An 18,945-nucleotide genomic window follows, 5' to 3' on the forward strand; every position below is an offset into this window, starting at 1 on the left:
AGGTATCCTGGTGGATTGTTATTTGAGAGTCTCAGTGACAGCTTCGATGACCCCGTTCTGACAAATGCCTATAAAGGATTGGAACGGGAAGTACATTGCCTGTGAGCCATACCTCGTTAGTTAGATCACGATACGTTCTGATACGTTCTGAGATGAATCCAATATCACAAAGTCTGCTCCAGATGCGGTTAGCTTCGCAACGAAACTTTGATGAGGCGTTAACTTAATATTTTTGCTGGTGGTCACTGATGATCGGAACATGTGGATAGCAATATGATGTGCATGTTCTGATCAATATGCTCCGGCGGGACCAGTAATTTTCAAACACCGACAGTCACTGTGATACTTGACGCTGGTGCTGACGGTGATGGCGGCCATCTGTGGCTCTGTAGCTCATAGATCCCATCCATGAACTAGTCCTCTACACCGAGAAACAGAACTTAGTAGAAGCCTAGAACCTGCTGTAGTTCAAGGGAAAGTCGGTATCGCGTGCTGCACTGCCCATGCCAACTTGGTAAGTACTACCCCATGTGGGTGTGTGCCGCACTTACTAAGTAGCAGATGGGAGCTGTCAACTAACGCTGTGTTTTTAAACTTAGAGTAGTGCAATACGAGACCGCAAGGGATCCCTTCCCTGGAGAGCTATCATTAGCATTACGCCGAGTTCGTTTCCACTGGATCCTCGGGGTCATGGTGGCTATCCTGAAGGCGTGGACAAGCTTCCAGTAGATGCCCATTGGAACGTGTCAGTTTCCATGTAGGTGCCGATCGGCGAACAGGTGAGTTCTTGTTCTTGCTTGCAATTATGATCGCGGTGCCTTTGCGTGGTCACATTCGTATGTAATGAAATTTCTTCTTATATTATTAAATGACAGTATATGATGATATCTTCTCCTCACCAGTTCCCTGATCGTCTCATAATAAGCGCCATTTTCATCTCACGAGGTCCTGAAGAACGCACAGGTTCGGTTTGATCATCATCGGCGGTGTGACTGGTCTATCAATAAACTTTGTTTCCCTTCTCGTATTCCCTATGCAATGTGCCAATGATGCATTGGCATGTCAACGGCATCAATTCTTGGCGTCTAAGGGTCATGTAATCATGCTCATAAGGTAGGCAAGACAGCTTCTCGATGCCCACGGCTATGATGAGCAACCCAGCTAGTGCACCGTATCCTCTTACTGAGGATGACATAGTTGCACTGTTTTCATTCCAGAGTGCTCATTACCTAGAAACAGCATGCTTCACACTTCTGGTTTACGATCTACTGACTACCTTCGGAGAAGAGGTGTGTGGTGGCCCATAACATGGTCACGATTTTCCTTCATCATGCGCATCTCAGGTTGAATACTTCTGGTCGGGTCCATGGAGCTTATCGCGTGTTTTATTCTTCTTGGTAGGCGCGGCTGTATTTTTTCTCTAGTGAGCTCTTATCTGACAGAGCTACTTTAGAACCGATATCTTCCATTGATCGCCATGATGTATGTTCAACCAATTGCCTTTCGAGGGGTTTTTCTGACATTTACTTGGTCCCGGATATGCAAGACCAACGAATGCTGGTGAGTATTGTTATTCTTGGCTTCAATCGTTCAATGAAGCGATCGTGTGTCTTAGCGCTGTTTGGGGCCGAGATATCAGCTCAGGTTTTTACACTTTCTTTTTCACTGTTAAATGCACTAAGTCATATCCCAATCAATGCTTTTAGTCGTAAGGCTGAATTTCCTTCTCAATAGCACATGAACTAATCATTGTTCAAGGTGCACTCGTTGGATCCGCGCTGCATTTGAGCTTTCCATCATTGCAATCTGCATCAATCAAGGTCTCAGTAATCTCATACAAGTTACCGTAGACTGGCTAAAGCATCATCATAACAGGAATTCTCTTACTCCGTGTGTGGTACATGTACTCTCATAGTGCCATTGCGCGAGCGGTTGCATGCTTCAGCTACGCAGCATGCACTATATCGTCCCTCGCGATGATGGGCTCAAGTCTTCCGTTACTGAAGTCAAGCGCGGAATCTCTGCAGATTCAGCGGCAGATAACAACCATCCCAGGATGTTCTGCGCCTGCCCCGTCGATGATATGGGCAGTCTTCGTTCCAAGTACCATCATCCACATAATCTTGTTTGGATTCACGATCGTACGAGTTACGAGGATCTCTCGTGACTTCCGGATGGATATGTTGATGCAACGTCTAGCACGAGAGTGAGTTCTATTATGTGAATAGTATTCTCAGCCCATTTACCATTATTCAGTGGAAGTCTTGTCTTCTTCGTTTCGATGGGTGAATGATACGTGTTTCATGCACCTGTCAGCGCGCTAATTAATATGTAGCTTCGGCCACATTCTCCGTGGTCGGTGCTCGTTTAACCACAGATCCTATGGTATGTTACCCATCTTTCTCTTCGGATGCGTGGCGCCTAATTCTCGGAAATTACAGATCAACGGGCCAGCAACTTGGTCGAAGTGAATTTTCCATTTGCATGTTTCGTCAATGTTTGCTAAGCAGCGTAATTATTTAGCTCACAATTAGCAATCAGCGCAGTCGCAGTGTCTCGGCTTATGCTCAGCATACGCTCTCTCGCTGGGAAGTTGAGAATTAATCAAGATTGGTTATTCAACCCGTCTGAGCTTAGCAGGATCAGGTGGTGGGCTGTCTCTGATGATTATGGCCGCAGCATAGTAGTCGATATGGACACACGTGAACCAGTAGTACACAAAGTATGATGTTAGCTGTGACATAATAAATTAAAAGACTAATTAGATATCACCTCTGATGACAGGTTAAGGAACATGGTCAATTAACCGCCAGGGACACTGACCGTGACTGACGGGGAGCAATAATTATTAGTTGATGAGTCCCTATTACACATGCTTGGAAGTGTGCTGGAGGAACAGGGAATCAAGGGCCGTGACCAAGCCAGGGAAAGGCATCACAAATTTATGTAAATCAGAATGGATGACTTCGAAGGTGTGCCGCAATGCAAATGTCTTTACCGTTGACCTTTTATAGACTGCATCTGCCCAGGAGCACGATTCTCATCTATCTTCCAGAATTGTTATTGCTGTTATATGGCATAAGTTTCGGCAGATCTACGACAGGAGCGTATTTAATCTGCCGGCAGGCATCGACAATTTTTGTGAGATTCTTGTGCACCACTGGCACTTCGTCTTCAACGCAGTAATACTTCGTGAGTTTGTAGTACTGCGCTGTGCGCAAACCCTCGAGCAGCCCCATCAAAAGTGTTCAAGTTGTCTGGCAGACGGTCCGTCGTCGTCGTCGCGGACCGACGGTAGCCCCAGCAAGAAAATTCGTATCGAATAGAAAGTTCACATCCATTGAAGAATCCTCTCGCTGGTTAACTCACAGCCGCCTCCGAGCAATTGTTTATCATGTATATTATGTACATGTACTGAATGTCCGATGTTTATATTCGATACATTGAAAATTTCTAGTCATGCAATGAAATATCACTGGTAAACAAGGTGCCTACCAGCACAGCTCGGCCCTCTTTCAAGAATCACTCCCGAGCTCCCTACACTACACGAACTCGAGCAAGACTGGACACGTTCGATCATTTTTAGATAAATTCAAAGTTTCTGCCACATTGCTCGAGCAGCATGAGAATTTGTTCAAAGGGAATTGTACTGATTGGCAGCGAACTAGGTATTGCGCTATTGTTCTCTTTGCTGGCTTTCCATATGTTTCCATTTTCAATCGCTTTCAGCGCCTGTGGCAGAGATGATCTCCACCCTAAGGCACGCAGGTCAGTGGTGGGTCCTGGTTGCACAGCGACTGCTCATACTCACTTTGTGATCTGCACCAAACAAAGCATTGCCGCAGCAATCGGCAGTGTCGTTGCAAGGTTCATTCGGCTGGGCACATGATGCACTGACGAGCATAGATGCTGTCAAAGCAACAACAACGGCGAGGAGGGAGAAACGCATTTTCTGTGCGAGGTTGATATGGGATATTCTGAGGGGGATTTCAGAATGATGTCTCTGAAGATGGAGGAACACTGTAGGATGATGACCAGCTTTTATATCCTGTATATGCTCGGGAGCACGATATGGCAGAATCGTTATTGCTGTTATATGTGGCACAAGTTTCAGCAGAATCTGCAGGAGCGCATTTAACATGCCGGCGGGCATCGACAATTTTCTTGAGATTGGTGCATGTCATCCTGTAAGGTGATGAGTTATAGATTAGGCGTCCATAATTATGTATGGCGTTCTCCACGCGGAGCGGTAAGTATGAGCCACTGTAACGGTGCACACAATATTGCTTTGCTTTGTTATCGTGGGGCACTGCAGGGGCACGCAAACCATGAGTTCGTGATATTGTAGACACGATAACTATATAAATATATAATTCTGTAAAATTGACTTACTAATGGGTCTACCGATAAACTTTACATAAATCTGGAGTTGACTTCTCCCCTCAAATTCAGTGAATTAAACGAGAATATCAACATAATCTTACTTACTATACCAGTGTGTGGTGGTTGAGAATCTGAGACGTCATCCAGCTTCGTTCGATATTGCCGCTCCCGCCTTATTGCTTCGTTTTTGTATGCACTGGTTTGGATGCTTTGTGATGAGTCGAATATCTGAACCTGACGCTAATGCTCGCCACAGGGACAGCGGTATAACTCTTAAGTCATGTTTCAACATCGACGTGCGACAGTTCCCGGGTCCCCATCCCGGCGTCCGATGCGAAAGTCCCCTCAAAGAATCTTCATACCGTCTGTGTTTGTACCAACTCGTTGGACAGTAACCAATGACAGTATCCGTGAATTTGGAATGCCTGGCTACGTGCCGCAAAGGAACCATCATCTGGTCTATTGATCAGCGTTCGAGTCAGCTTGATTGCCGATGGACGCAACTGCAACAATGAGTGATAGATCCTTCTTCGTCAATTACTTCCATCTCTATATCATTTTACAGTGCTTGATACTGATATATGGATATGATCATCCATGCTATTTCGTTGACCTGCGGTTTGGTTTTCGTATATCTTATTGCGTAATTTGGAGATTGTCCATGGTCACGGTCCGCAGGGAGGTCAATGGTCATGCAATATCAAGAGCAAAAATTGAGGTGCCTATGTCAGCGCCACGCCCTGGTACTGACACACTCATAAACACTGAGTACTGACCCTTGAGTTGTTATGGTGCACGACGTGGCGGTCAGGAGGGCCTGTGACTTGTGACGGCATTAGCCCTTTTCTCTATATTTGTATTTGTATTGTCCACCGTTCAGACATGCCACCTATCCCAACAACGCTAGATGCTGAAGCTCTCTCTCTAATCGAATCCATAGAACGACACCATAATGACCTTTCAACTTTTCAGATTCCTCGTTTGAGAGATTGCGCAGGTCCTTTGACCACGCAACAAGCATGGGCTGCGGGGGTAAGGGAGGACATTGAAGGTCTGGCGAGGCAAATCGAGGTTTGTTAGTTCGCGCATCGAGGTTCAACCTTCATTCACCCACCGTAGGAGCTGGATGTCCTAGTTGATGATCAAAGGACTGAACGGGCTAGGAGAGAACTGAGGAGAAGAGCTGAAGTTTTTCGTGATTCATTAGTCATGTATGCAGCCGTTTGACCGTCCAGTATTGTTTCCAGTCTCTGACCGGTCTTTCTCTCTTTATGTTAGTCTACGCAAAGACTCTCGAGCGGCATTGCTAGCGTCGAAACATGCAATTGACTCCCAAAGTCGGTCACAGCGGGAGGAGTTGTTGAGGTCCCCTGCCATTCGAGAGAAAAGTACAAGCTCTTCGGGCGAGAAAGTCATGTTCGTACGCGGCATGCATCGTACCCTCCGATACGGCTGACCCGTGAACTACAGCGAAGACGCACTCATGAAAGCCAACCATGATGTCACAGAAGCACTACAAAGAACACTTGGACTCATGCAGAAAGAGCTCGAGCGCAGTGTCTTGTCGACTCAACTATTAGGCAAGTTCGTCACGGTACCATTTTTCTTTAATACTTACCGTCTGTTTCACGCAGAATCATCTACTGCAACTCTCCAATCCGCATCCACAACGCATGACAAGCTCGATCTCATCCTCGGCACCTCTAAACAGCTTATTACTGCACTCGAAAAGACAGACTGGCTCGACCGCATCCTTATTATTTCCGGCCTCGTGTTTTTCAGCCTCGTGGTCCTCTTCATCCTGAAGCAGCGCATCATCGACCGCGGGTTACGTATCGCCTTTTTCTGGACGAGATTGTTGCCAAGCTCAGGCTCGAGTACGCGCTCGGTGGTACAGAAGGCTGGGGAGGTTGTGGCTACTGCATCGGCCGCCACTGCTGCTGCGTCATCTGTGCTGGCGTCGTCGATAGGTGGACAGGATGGCGGAGCTGGGCAGTTGATAGAACCCAGCATGGACGTGTTTGAATCCCCTAGTTTCACAATATCGGCTACGGAGCCATGGACTACCGGACTGCATAGTGGCTCAGGAGACGCACATGTTGAATTATGATAATTTTTGACGACTTCGTCCATAGACTCTCAGAGAATGCATGACCTAAATCGTTAATCTCCTGTGGTACGCTCTCTTGCATCCAAGCAATCATCAGAGTTTAATTAATTATTTCCAACCAGCACTTATTACACTATATCGGAAGTACATACCTTCACGCGATTCTTGCTACTGGTTACGGCACTTCTTACAAGACAGGTACAGTCAGTTCAGTGCCTTCAAGTTCCCGCCCAACATATTGTCCAACAGGCTGTATAAGTCGCAATCATATGCAGAAGTGTGGAACGCCCCTCGCAGCTCTCTTGTCTCGGCCGCTTTAAACCTAGTTCACCGTGCCATCAGACTGCTGTACAAATCTGACGACATTCATATTGTCACTGAGGCTATGAAAGGCCCGATATTTGGCAAGCCGCTTATCATGACCTGTTAACTCATCAGCGCTGCACAGGATGGATGTCATGTGCATGCTGTAGTTTCCTTCTTTATAATCCTTCAGACCTTTACAAGTACTGCAGTGTTTCATGACCAGTGTTCGTTTGGATACATCACTCAGTCATCATTTTCATAATGGCTCATCGTCGATGTGTCTCTTCAACCTCATCAGAATCAGACTTTTCTTCAGCGTCGTCGCTTAGGACTTCCCAAACTCCTCCAGTAGAGACATCCGCTTCCAGTACCGACTCGGAGCCCTTGAAAGGGGTAAAACGTAATCATGAGTCGTCAGGCAGCGATGATGACAAGAGTTCAAAAGGTCTAGGCCGATCGTAAGTCGCTGCGTTTTATACCACATGTATAGACTTGATGTCGCATATTCAGGCAAAAGCAAGATAAGTAAGTATATCAAGTACTGTTCATCTAAACGCCTGACAATGTGCTTGTTATCTAGTGAGGAACCGAACGACCCAGACCACACCCAGGACCCGGCAGAGATGCACCCCAGTGGAGTGCAACCAATCATCACTAGTACGCGATATCCATTTCCGCTCAGCTCGTATTGACCATCTCCCTCAAGCCATTCGCGCGACTGATCTCACTCTTGGCCTCCGACGGATCCCCGCTGGCTTCCATGTAGTGATCAAGGCCGACGGCGTTGAATACCAGACAAGCAATATATCTGTAAACGTAGACCAGGCTGTCCTCGAATGGCACGAGCGCATTCTTTTGTAAGTGATGTTCAACCCGTCAGCTCTGCAGGTATTGAGAAAGACTCTAGGCCTCGCGAGCCATATTCTAAAGTTAAGGTCAGCGTGTATGCCTCATTCGAATTGGGTCCCATGCTCTGTCATGGAGAGATACTTCGCACGTTCAAGATTTCCGTCGGAGAATTACTGGATCGCAGCGAAAAATCGCATTGTCAGTATTGTCCATTACACAATGCCTGACAGACGCTAACAAGCATCACAGCCATAATATTTCAGCCGAAGCAGGAGCAAGTCATATCTGCTTGCACTTCACTTTTCTTCACAGTGGAGCAGCAACTTTCTGATCAAAACGATGCCGGAATTATTTGCCCCCCTATCACTGTGAGTGTTCAATGCAGTCTGGCATTCTGATACTGAAAGCCGTAACATGTAGCCTACATCCAGCGATATGGACGCATTAGCGTTGAGGACAGATGCCGGACATTGTCTTCTCGCACGATACCGCAGGACGCAGAACAGTAGCGATCTCGAACAATGCATAGATCACTTTGAACGGGCCTTGCATCTATGTCCCGTGAATCATCCCTACCGCCCTGCAGCGCTGTTTAATCTTGCCATCGCAACGTTTGTTAGTTGCCAAGCTGACGGAAGATACCTCGACCTCGACGTCCCTGTCTCCCTGTTTCAAGGCGCCCTCGACTTGCGTCCCGCCAATCATCCGGACCGAACGGTCACGCAGCTGCATCTTGCCGTTGCTCTGCTCTCGCGCTTCGCAAAACGGGGATTTCAAACGGATGCTGATGCAGCCAAAGAGTTACTGAGCGAAGTCGTCAATGTCTGCCACGCCAACAGCCACATTCACAGAGCGGCTGTGATTGCAATGGAAACATGCGCTCTACATTCTGCGAGAGGCATTGATGCAAATGATCTTAGGCAGGAGGGGCCCGCCCTATCCATGCTTCCGTTATCGCCGGATCAACTTGCTGATTTAGCACGGTGGTGTTTGGAGAGAGATGAACCTGGTGCCTTAGATGAAGTGATATCCCTTCATTATGACGCACTGGAATACTACAACGCCGAGCATGATTGCCAAGGGCAATTACTATGCAATCTAACTATAATGCTAGTGACTCGCTTTGAGCGCCGAGGCAATGACAAAGACTTGGATCAAGCTATCGCACTTCAGCAGGAAGCGCTGGCTTTGTTCCCGGTCGGTCACACAGATCGGTCTAAGTCATTAAACATCCTCGCGAATCAACTCTTCTCCCGCTTTGACCGCCGAGGCAACGGCGAAGACTTGGATGAGGCTATCGCACTTCACATGGAAGCGCTGGCTTTGTGCCCGGTCGGTCACACAGATTCGGGTCCATGACATTAAACAACCTCGTGACTACACTCTCCTCCGCTTTACCACCGAGGCAAAGCGAAATTTGGATGAGCATCACACTCAGAGGAAGACTGGCTTTGCGCCCGGTCAGTCGGGCAGGTCATTAAAAACATACGAAGTCCCTTATGACTGGATGAGGCTAACAGGGAGCGTGGCTCTTGTGTCGGGTCATACAGATCATTCTCTTAAACATCCCGATACATCTCATCTCGTTTCACCACCGAGGCAGGCGAAGACTTGGATAGGCTATCGATTCAGAGGAAGCGCGGCTTTGTGCCCGTCGTCCACAGGATGGTCATGTCATTAACACTCGCGCACACTCTTCCCGCTTTAACACCGGGCAACGGCAAGACTTGGATCAGGCTATCGCACTTCAGAAGGAAGCGCTGGCTTTGTGCCCAGTCGGTCACACAGGTCGGTCCATGTCATTAAACAACCTTGCGACTCAACTCTCCTCTCGCTTTCACCACCGAGGCAACGGCGAAGACTTGGATCATGCTATCGCACTTCAGCAGGAAGCGCTGGCTTTGTGCCCGGTCGGTCACACAGGTCGGTCAATGTCATTAAACAACCTCGCGACTACACTCTCCTCCCGCTTTCACCACCGAGGCAACCGCGAAGATTTGGATGAGGCTATCGCACTTCAGAGGGAAGCACTGGCTTTGTGCCCGGTCGGTCACACAGATCGGTCCATGTCATTAAACAACCTCGCGACTCAACTCTCCTCCCGCTTTGACCGCCAAGGCAACGGCGAAGACTTGGATCAGGCTATCGCACTTCAGAGGGAAGCACTGGCTTTGTGCCCGGTCGGCCACACAGATCGGTCCATGTCATTAAACATCCTCGGCACTCGACTCTCCTCCCGCTTTAACCACCGAGGCAATGGCGAAGACTTGGATGAGGCTATCACACTTCAGAGGGAAGGACTAGCTTTGTGCCCGGTCGGTCACACAGATCGGTCCATGTCATTAAACAACCTCGCGACTCAACTCTCCTCCCGCTTTGAACGCCGAGGCAATGGCGAAGATTTGGATCAGGCTATCGCATTTCAGAGGGAAGCGCTAGCTTTGTGCCCGGTCGGTCACACAGATCGGCTCATGTCATTAAACAACCTCGCGGGTGCACTCTCCTCCCGCTTTCACCACCGAGGCAACGGCGAAGACTTGGATCAGGCTATCGCACTTCACAGGGAAGCGCTGGCTTTGTGCCCAGTCGGTCACACAGATCGGTCCAAGTCATTAAACAACCTCACGACTCAACTCTCCTCCCGCTTTGACCGCCGAGGCAATGGCGAAGACTTGGATCAAGCTATCGCACTTCAGCAGGAAGCGCTGGCTTTGTGCCCGGTCGGTCACACAGATCGGTTCATGTCATTAAACAACCTCGCGAATCAACTCTTTCCCGCTTTCCCACCGAGGCAACGGCGAAGACTTGGATCAGGTTATCGCACTGAACAGGGAAGCGCTGGCTTTGCGCCCGGTCGGTCACACACATCGATCTGGGTCATTACACAACCTCGCGACTACACTCTCCTCCCGCTTTCACACCGAGGCAACCGCGAAGATTGGATCAGGCTATCACACTTCACAGGGAAGCACTGGCTTTGCGCCCGGTCGGTCACACAGATCGGTTCATGTCATTAAACAACCTCGCGACTTCACTCTCCTCGCTTTGACCACCGAGGCAACAGCGAAGATTTGGATGAGGCTATCGCACTTCACAGAGAAGCGCTGGCTTTGCGCCCGGTCGGTCACACAGATCGGTCCATGTCATTAAACAACCTCGCGACTCAACTCTCCTCCCGCTTTCACCACCGAGGCGACGGCGAAGACTTGGATGAAGCTATCGCACTTCACAGGGAAGCGCTGGCTTTGTGCCCAGTCGGTCACACAGATCGGTCCAAGTCATTAAACAACCGCGCGATTACACTCTCCTCCCGCTTTCACCACCAAGGCAACGGCGAAGATTTAAATGAGGCTATCGCACTTCATAGAGAAGCGCTGGCTTTGCGCCCGGTCGGTCACACAGATCGGTCCATGTCATTAATCAACCTCGCAAATCAACTCTGCTCCCGCTTTGACCACCGAGGCAACGGCGAAGACCTGAACGAGTCACGAGAGAACCTACTCTGCGCATTGACGTTGTTGACGCAGCATGATCCTCGTCAACTGAAAGTCCATGAATCTATAGCTAATGTATATCTATCATTCCATCATTCAGAGCTTGACGGCACCGGCCCTGGCGAAAATCCAGATAGTCTGAATGCTACCATGCACCATTTTAAGGCAGCGACACATGTTGTCTCTGCGGGCTTGCTCTCCCGCCTGCGGGCAAGTCTAACTTGGGTGCACTGTGCTCATCAATATTCACATGGTACTCAACTAGAGGCTTATGCGACTTCTATGCAACTACTGGACGCTTACATGTCTGTAACAGCCTCCATACCATCTCGTCATGATGCCATGAAGGAATTCCCAAATACACCTGCCGTGGATGCTGCATCTTGTGCTCTTCGTAGTGGTGACGTGGGTCGCGCTGTTGAGTTGTTGGAACAAGGCAGGACCATCATCTGGACCCAGATGACTCGACTCCGCACGCCTCTTGACAGGCTCCAGACTTGCGGCGATCATGCAGTGACTCTGATGAAGAAATTCGCAGACCTTAGCTCCCTCCTCGATAAATCTCCAAGCCATCCAGAAGGGACCCAAAGAATCGATGTGGAAGCAGAAGCCACCCGGTACAGACGTCTAGTGGAGGACTGGAATGGAACTGTAGAAGAGATCAGGAAGATCGAGGGCTTCTCTCGCTTCCTGCTTCCCCCTTTGTTCTCTGATCTCCAAGATGCAGCTCGTGATGGGCCCATCATCATGCTCATCGCAAGTGGATCGTCTTGCGATGCCATTATTATCCCGCACAAGCAACCTCCCACCAGCATTCAACTCCCTATCGATATTCAGAAACTCGTCAAATTGGTAAACACATTTCCAGAGGCAGTTGAAAAAGAGACTGGGCAACAACAAGCGCTAATGAAAGCTTTGAACGAGTTGTGGAACAATGTCGTCGGCCCAGTGGTCGAGAAATTGGGCAGATTGGTACGACTAGGTTCCCGAATATGGTGGTGCCCGACATTCCTCTTCAATTTCTTACCGTTGCATGCTGCTCGCGAGCACAGAAATGGGGGAAAGTCTCTTTCGCAGCTGTATATCTCTTCATACACACCATCTCTCACCGCGCTTATCAAGGCTCGCGCAAGTCGTGACAGACCCACGTCGGTGCCCTTCGTCGCCATCGGTCAGAATTACCCAGCCGGTGCCTTTTTCACTTTAGATGCTGTAGAGCCTGAGCTGGAATTGGTGCGGAAACTTTTGCCTCCTCCCCCAACTGTCTCCTTCTCCAAGATAGCCAGCGTTAATGCCACGAAATCAAGAGCACTGTGCGCATTGCGAGAGAATACTTGGTTCCATCTCGCGTGTCATGGGACGCAGAGATTTGACGAACCCTTCCAGTCGGCCTTTCTTATGCGCGACCAGCCTCTTTCGCTCCTTGATATTGCACAAACGGATCTGTCTCGGCATCATTTTGCCTTTCTTTCTGCCTGTGAAACCGCGGTCGGTGACTTCAATACGCCCGACGAAGCGATACACCTAGCGGCCGGCCTGCAATTTGCTGGGGTTAGGAGTGTCATCGGGACGTTGTGGAAGGTCGACGATCATACTGTGCACCTCTTAGTCAAGGCATTCTACGAAAATTTTTGCGAGGGTGGCACAATGAATCCCAAACGAGCTGCCCAAGCGCTGTACCGAGCGGTCCAGTCGTTGGCTAGTGACGTAGACATACCCTTGGCCCAGCGCATAGTGTTCGTGCATTTTGGCATATGATCAATTTCGTGCGTCCTCTCACCTTGTTGATGAAAGTATTCTTGAGACAATCTGACGACTTGGCATCTAGTCATGGCTGTGCGCAATCTATTCCCAAGGACTTCGATATTCCGGACTTTGAGACTGTATAGCTACACGATTTGTACACCCAATTGAGTCTCGTATTTTCCAGTTTGTTGCATCGGAGCTGGGGGTGATCGCTTCTAGGGTGCAAATCCTGACGGGTTGTGCGTAAGAATGAAGTTGTACAACACTGATCTGGCATAACATCTCATGTGGCAAGACACACTTTACGATGAACGTGATGATAATCGAGTGTTTGAATTGCGTGAGCGTGTTGGATGCATTCCCACTCATCATGCAGCACCAAAATCCAGTTGGCAGGTTATGGACCCAAATGAAGACAAGTAGTCGTCCGTTGGAATTGATACTGAAAGTGTTGAAGTTCGCGAGAGTTGACATTTCCGTTCATGACCTGATTTTGAAGACTTCCATTGATTTCTGACACAGATTATTGAACTGCTGTTCAGTACGAGTAAAGAAAGCTTTTACGCAATGGCTGTAGACACCATCAATCCTGTAGCGTAGATCATCTCTATACTATCTCGATCCCAAAACGCCACATCACAGGCTACTCGCTGCTTCAGGGAAACTCGTTCTGATCGCGCCCCCGTTTAGACAGCTCGAAAAAGGTCGTTAAAAGGTTTTCCATGTTCTTGCGTATGCCGTCATGGAAACTCTGATTGGTGATAAGTTGTTCCACGTTGCCGATGACAGATGTTGCCTGTTGCACAAGACCGAAATCGACATACCTGGAAAGTATTCATATGAGCGACAACAAAGTGGTCAAAGGGACATTACTGTAAGGAATGTCACTCTGCTAGCCACGGACACCAGCTATGGAATTCCCTTTGTACCGGTTCGAAGTACTACTTATGGAACTCCCTTTGTGCTCACTTACATACAAATAGTCGGTCCCTACTTTCTACAGCTGAAGTGAACAACTCCCCTTCACTCATTCTATCAGTCGCGTCCTTCGTTCGGGTCTCGATCAGTTCCCCTTAGTACTCAACAGCCACCTTACATTACTCACATGTCGTCATCGCAACCTCCACTCACGTTGCAGCGTTTACCTTTACTTGATTCTTCTTCAGGGTCTCCTTGTCATACAACATGGGCCAATCTTGATCATAAGCCAGTAATTCGGCCGCGCCTCGCAGGGGACGTAGATGATGACAGTCTTCGAACATGTCGAGGAATATCTGTCGATGCATGGATCCAATCTCAGCATCTGAATGAAACTTGAATGACCATAGACGTACCATCTCCCCCGTGAAGTAAATGGGGACATCAAGTTTTCCCACACAAACCTGTCGTTCTCCTGGATGACGCGCTGTGCAGACCAGCCTGCCTTCCGCCTGATAGAGAGATGATTGGTTGATATATGCCTCGCGAATGTGGGAACTCACCCTTGGCAGTAGATAGGCTCGTGAAGCACTGCGTAAATCGGGTTGGCGTCAAAGCTATGTTCTCTGTATACTGTCAATAAGCCCATATGAGAGCTTCCCAAACATGTCCAAGTCTGTGATCGCTCGGAACACGAGATCTGCGCATATGAATGAGCCCTCGTTGGCGAAATTGAAGCAAAATTACATACGATGAACCCGATCGATGCCGCCTGAGCATAAAATATGAAGAGTCTCACGGTGGCTACAACTCGGCCTGCAATTTGGATCGCATGGTAGGTTTCGATTTACTGCGAAAGTGTGACTGTCAGATTCCCGCCGTTCGGAATGACTACGTCGTTGTCCTCTAGGAAACCCAAGATCCGACGGACCTGTAGTAGATCAACAACTTGGTGGAGGTAGACTTGTCTAAATTTCGAAAATTTCGAACATCTTGGGGATACTTTTCATAGTAAACCCTGTTTCGTTCTTCCACCTTCACTAGACAAACTGTCAGTTAAAATGAGGGTAAACGGCTAGGCGCTTACCAACGAGGGCCTCGTAAACTGGGTCGGGAGAGTCGACCATGGGTGGGATACCACCAGTGATGAAGACCTCCTTTAGGCCATCACTGTGAAATGAAGGGTAGGTTGCGGGACAGAAGCCTCCGAAACTTTGTCCAAGTATTGTCCATCTACATGCTTCAGGATCTTTCTTGCCATCGAGGGGAAAGTGTCGAATGGTTTCACAGTCTCTGACTATCTTTCTCGTGAACACCAGCGATACTTAGTGCTAAGGGGAAATGCCCAAATCTTTGCGGAAAGGCTTGGCGAAAAAAACAAGCTGTACGTTGATGTGAATGCCGAGTGTCCTGGAGTATCGTGCAGCAAAACCATCGTACCAGAATGATCAAAACTTCACAACCATGGGCATGCGTGTAACCGGTGTTAGCTAGTGATCACAATCCAGCAACAGCGAGCGGATAGAGTGTCGTTTGCGGATCTGCTCAGCTATCAATTACATGAAGCCCTATCATATGTTGCATCATTGCGACATGGCTGAAGACATGTAAACGACGGTCACATACAATAGGACAAGTAATAACTTACTAAATATACCTGAACCGGCCACGGATGCATCTTGCCTCGCCTATGACAATTTGCATAGCCTGCTGAATGAAGGATGCATCGTGACGGAGATACCCTTCACCCATGCCCAGCATGCTAGTTCATCTCAAAGCTGAGCGCTGAGCTTCCAAGATCCATCTCTGTGTCTCTCCCGTGCATCTTATCACCTCTTCCACGACCTTTTCCGATCTTCTGGGACTCAGTCCAACCCTGGTGGTGCTCGTCGTTGACCATATTTGTTTCCACAAATCAAACTCTTAACACCCAGACAGATTTGACGTTGGTGACTAATTCTTGGAGGTTTTCCTGTGAACCTTGAGCATAAATGACGCCTGGGCGGCCAAATTTGGTAAAACTAGATATCGAAGGCTCAAAGTTGTAATGACCGCTGTTTGTCGAAAACACGAGGCGATAAGATGTCAGGAACGCGTGTCTCTAGGAGATGCTTGGTGCGATATCCATACCTGAATCGATACCATATCCGTTTTCATAGCACAGCAACTGGTGGATCGGATAACTCCATACAATTCTGGAATCTTCTAGAGGGAGGACGAACACAAACGATTCGCCGAGAAGGAGGGAGTGTCGGATAAGCGGTATTCGGGAGTTCTTGGAGTCGCTGAAGCTTTGACTTTCCAGGGAAATCGACCAGGGGAGCAGTCGTACTCGGCACCGCCGTTAGCCTACCGTACTCCGAGTCGTCCCACAAAGGCGCTAGTGAGAGCGCTTGTAGCGCGCCAGTGATTCGATCATATATTAAGAAACATCAACTTTGGTGGTGTGACTGTGAATCATTGTTATAATAGCCTACGTACTTACCGTGCTTCGTGACTCCACATGGTTCACGTTTTGTGCTGCAATTCGACACATGGTTGACGTTTCGAAACTTGCATATATAGCCTTCATAACGAGTAGCAAACGTTTTACTCCACTAGTTGGCTGTGCTAATGGCATGTGTCAGAGTCATGTAGTCATTATACCGGGAGTGACCGGCGTTTATAATCCTTCAAACCCATTTCTCTAGGGCCTTATGAGCTAACAGTCTATACGAAACTACCAACTGACAATTCTCAACCTCGTCTGGGACAACAACTCGGTAGATCACAAATCCACGCCTGCCAAGTGTGTATACTGCGTATTTTGCATATGCTCGAGATTCAACTTATATTATGACACGTCACTCATTGTCAAAGGCATATTACATTTAGCATCAGTCCCGCCGAATGAGCACCGCGGACGCTCTGACATGTCTGGCATTTTCGCCTGACAGCCAGAAAATTGCCAGCGGTACTGCTCGTTCGGGGGTGACCATCACCACCATATCGTTAGAGAGCAAGCACCAACTAGGAACCCTTGCAGATGCCCATACATATGTCACTGCTATAGCATGGTCCCCTGACGGAGAAAAAATAATAAGCGCCTTACCGGACCACACGATACGTTGCTGGAATACTACTTCAACACTCCCTATAGGACAACCATTCAAAGGGCACAATGACTTGATATTCACCGCGGGTTTTCTTCCCGACTCATCTCACGCAATAAGCTTTTCAAGGGATGGAGAGTTGCTCGTATGGGACACAGGGAGCGGGGTAGTCACTCAACAAGTAACAGTGTCAAATGCTGCTCAAACAACTTTTGTGGCGGCTCTATCTGCAGATAGTGGCCTCCTCGTTACCACCGATACAAAGCAGGGCGTTGCCTGGGAGATACCGAAGTGCGCTCGAATAGCGGAGATTGCACTTCCAGATGTACCATTACTTCAAGCCGCTATTATTATTCCGAATGGTCGTCCTCGAGTGGTGCTTGGATTTGGCGACAGGTCTGTCTGGATATGGGACGCAAATACAGGGAAGCATGAAGATGTGCGCTTTGAAGGCCTCGATAAAGGTGATATCCCCTTGGCTATGGCGGTTTCTCCAGATGGCAAGCTTTTGGCGCTGGAAATTGAGAGCGACATCGATCACCCCACGCATTTCTATGATATGAACGGCCACAAACTCACTACCTCCAACTTGAGATGTACCCATCCATTTGCATTTTCACCAGATGGCAAGTTGTTTGCAGCCTCGAGCATACCCTCGGATTCGAAGGATGGCTCTCATAAGCTAATTGTCCGTTCAGTGGAAGAGGCAAGGAAACTTACACCACACGTTCAATCCCGAGTACTAATGAAGTGAACTAGATTCTTGGTGGCAGTCCCCTTGATGTGAGACCTACGTTTATGGTAGAACACTAAACTCATCGTATACAACAGCTGCCTGCGACGATTACCCTGAAAGCCAAAGGAAAACAACGTTCGCTGGGACTCAACCCGGCGTTCTTCGATCAACCGCCACCTGCTTCTATAAATACAAATGGTCGCCCCGTAAGTCATCCTAGATTCGACCTGGATTTAAACCTTCATCAAGCTCTGTTCGTCAGCAGGCCTCCCCAAGGACTAACGCCAAGGGTATCCTACCTCTTCCAAAAATATGGCAACGGATTCGTCATCCTCGATCTTCTGAGGCGAAGTCCAAGGTAAGGGAACCTCAACAGATGCCCCCAAGACCTGCCAGTCGGGAACGGGCTACCGCACCTCTTGCCAACCTTTGGACGCGTATTCGTCACCGTCCATCCCACAGGGCGGCGTCGATTCCAATTCTTGAGGTACCGACCGCACAAGCGAAAAGGGTACGTTCAGATTATTCGTTCTCAATAACCCATCTCAGAAAATTTCTAGAGGATTGTAGTTTCACGTCGACATCGGAAAAATACCCGATCGCAGTCGATGTCGACTGAAGGCTCGGCTCAGGCATCTAGTGACATTAGGGATAATCACAAAGAAGCCACAGCCTCACCTTTGCGCCAGACAGTTACGTCTCAGCACGACTTGGCGCAGTCATCTAGGCAAGCCAGTCAACCAGGACATCCACAAGGCCACGACGATAGAAGGAACCGGGAGAGCCTTGGTTCAGGGATCGTTTACGCGGAGCGTGATACCCACAGTGTCAAAGCGCATGGATGCTGGAATGTTTTTTGGAATTGGTTGTGCTACAAAGGTGAGTTTCTTCACATCTGGGAAGTGGACGTAGTTAATCCATGGATTGACATCAGCGTTGTGATATCGCTTGTCTCCTGGTTGACTAAGTTCTACACATGCATGACATGGGTATGTTAATATGCAAACTTTTTTCCTGTGGCTTGCTGTGCAGGTCTTATCAATGCTACATATCTTGTATGGTTTGACATGTCAATTGTTGTGATGAAGCTGCCAGTCGCCCCATGAATCATGATTGTGGCGATTACATAAAGAGCTACGATAGAGGGCCTGGAATAATATCCCCGGGTCCACTTTGGGTCCACTGACCCCAAAGGACAATATATTTTCAACAACAAAACGAACACTACTTGCTGGAAGGCCGGTAGACCTTTGGAATATCCTAATGTTGGCCTACCGCTTCTCCTCGGACACGATCAGAGGGAAGACAGTC

The 18,945-nt window shown here is 48.6% G+C and overlaps 5 protein-coding genes across 5 annotated transcripts; 4 read left to right on the forward strand and 1 right to left on the reverse strand.

The window, feature by feature from the left end:
* The first annotated feature begins 1,873 nt into the window (after positions 1 to 1,873).
* On the forward strand, positions 1,874 to 2,771 carry EDB93DRAFT_1145841 (uncharacterized protein). Its single transcript, XM_041449480.1, has 5 exons — positions 1,874 to 2,206; positions 2,257 to 2,285; positions 2,336 to 2,385; positions 2,442 to 2,467; positions 2,524 to 2,771. The coding sequence occupies exons 1-5, from the start codon at positions 1,902 to 1,904 to the stop codon at positions 2,726 to 2,728; spliced, it is 615 nt and encodes a 204-aa protein (XP_041307764.1). The 5' UTR covers positions 1,874 to 1,901; the 3' UTR covers positions 2,729 to 2,771.
* Positions 2,772 to 5,204: 2,433 nt separating this feature from the next.
* EDB93DRAFT_1226391 (uncharacterized protein) lies at positions 5,205 to 6,493 on the forward strand (the record flags this gene model as incomplete). Its single annotated transcript, XM_041451221.1, has 4 exons — positions 5,205 to 5,454; positions 5,503 to 5,594; positions 5,662 to 5,799; positions 5,854 to 6,493. The coding sequence occupies exons 1-4, from the start codon at positions 5,266 to 5,268 to the stop codon at positions 6,491 to 6,493; spliced, it is 1,059 nt and encodes a 352-aa protein (XP_041307765.1). The 5' UTR covers positions 5,205 to 5,265.
* A 567-nt stretch (positions 6,494 to 7,060) lies between these two features.
* EDB93DRAFT_1250379 (CHAT domain-containing protein) lies at positions 7,061 to 12,900 on the forward strand (the record flags this gene model as incomplete). The annotated part of the gene is made up of 9 exons (XM_041453007.1): positions 7,061 to 7,257; positions 7,310 to 7,324; positions 7,380 to 7,456; positions 7,506 to 7,656; positions 7,707 to 7,846; positions 7,898 to 8,016; positions 8,069 to 8,980; positions 9,268 to 10,651; positions 10,706 to 12,900. 9 exons carry the CDS (start codon positions 7,061 to 7,063, stop codon positions 12,898 to 12,900), a joined length of 5,190 nt encoding a protein of 1,729 aa, XP_041307766.1.
* A 453-nt stretch (positions 12,901 to 13,353) lies between these two features.
* EDB93DRAFT_1145917 (uncharacterized protein) lies at positions 13,354 to 14,201 on the reverse strand (the record flags this gene model as incomplete). Its single annotated transcript, XM_041449481.1, has 3 exons — positions 13,354 to 13,413; positions 13,469 to 13,712; positions 14,020 to 14,201. Coding segments are annotated over 2 exons (351 nt in total), but the record flags the coding sequence as incomplete, so codon positions are not given.
* A 2,258-nt stretch (positions 14,202 to 16,459) lies between these two features.
* EDB93DRAFT_392848 (WD40-repeat-containing domain protein) lies at positions 16,460 to 18,940 on the forward strand. The gene is made up of 7 exons (XM_041456248.1): positions 16,460 to 16,594; positions 16,666 to 17,604; positions 17,658 to 17,681; positions 17,730 to 17,840; positions 17,897 to 18,145; positions 18,205 to 18,513; positions 18,569 to 18,940. Exons 2-7 carry the CDS (start codon positions 16,696 to 16,698, stop codon positions 18,599 to 18,601), a joined length of 1,635 nt encoding a protein of 544 aa, XP_041307768.1. The 5' UTR covers positions 16,460 to 16,594; positions 16,666 to 16,695; the 3' UTR covers positions 18,602 to 18,940.
* The last annotated feature ends 5 nt before the right edge of the window (positions 18,941 to 18,945 follow it).

Source organism: Suillus bovinus (genome assembly GCF_016758785.1).
Source record: "Suillus bovinus strain UH-Sbo-P2 chromosome Unknown EDB93scaffold_27, whole genome shotgun sequence".
NCBI lineage: Eukaryota > Fungi > Basidiomycota > Agaricomycetes > Boletales > Suillaceae > Suillus > Suillus bovinus.

Excerpts from the sequence above, each read along its gene's own strand:
- EDB93DRAFT_1145841 (XM_041449480.1), top strand. The coding sequence starts at position 1,902 with ATGTACTCTCATAGTGCCATTGCGCGAGCGGTTGCATGCTTCAGCTAC. Across the intron at positions 2,286-2,335 it reads TGTCTTCTTCGTTTCGATGG|CTTCGGCCACATTCTCCGTG; the intron begins GTGAATGATACG and ends ATTAATATGTAG. Across the intron at positions 2,468-2,523 it reads GGGCCAGCAACTTGGTCGAA|CTCACAATTAGCAATCAGCG; the intron begins GTGAATTTTCCA and ends GTAATTATTTAG.
- EDB93DRAFT_392848 (XM_041456248.1), top strand. The coding sequence starts at position 16,696 with ATGAGCACCGCGGACGCTCTGACATGTCTGGCATTTTCGCCTGACAGC. Across the intron at positions 18,146-18,204 it reads CGACCGCACAAGCGAAAAGG|TTTCACGTCGACATCGGAAA; the intron begins GTACGTTCAGAT and ends AGAGGATTGTAG. Across the intron at positions 18,514-18,568 it reads GAATTGGTTGTGCTACAAAG|CGTTGTGATATCGCTTGTCT; the intron begins GTGAGTTTCTTC and ends GATTGACATCAG.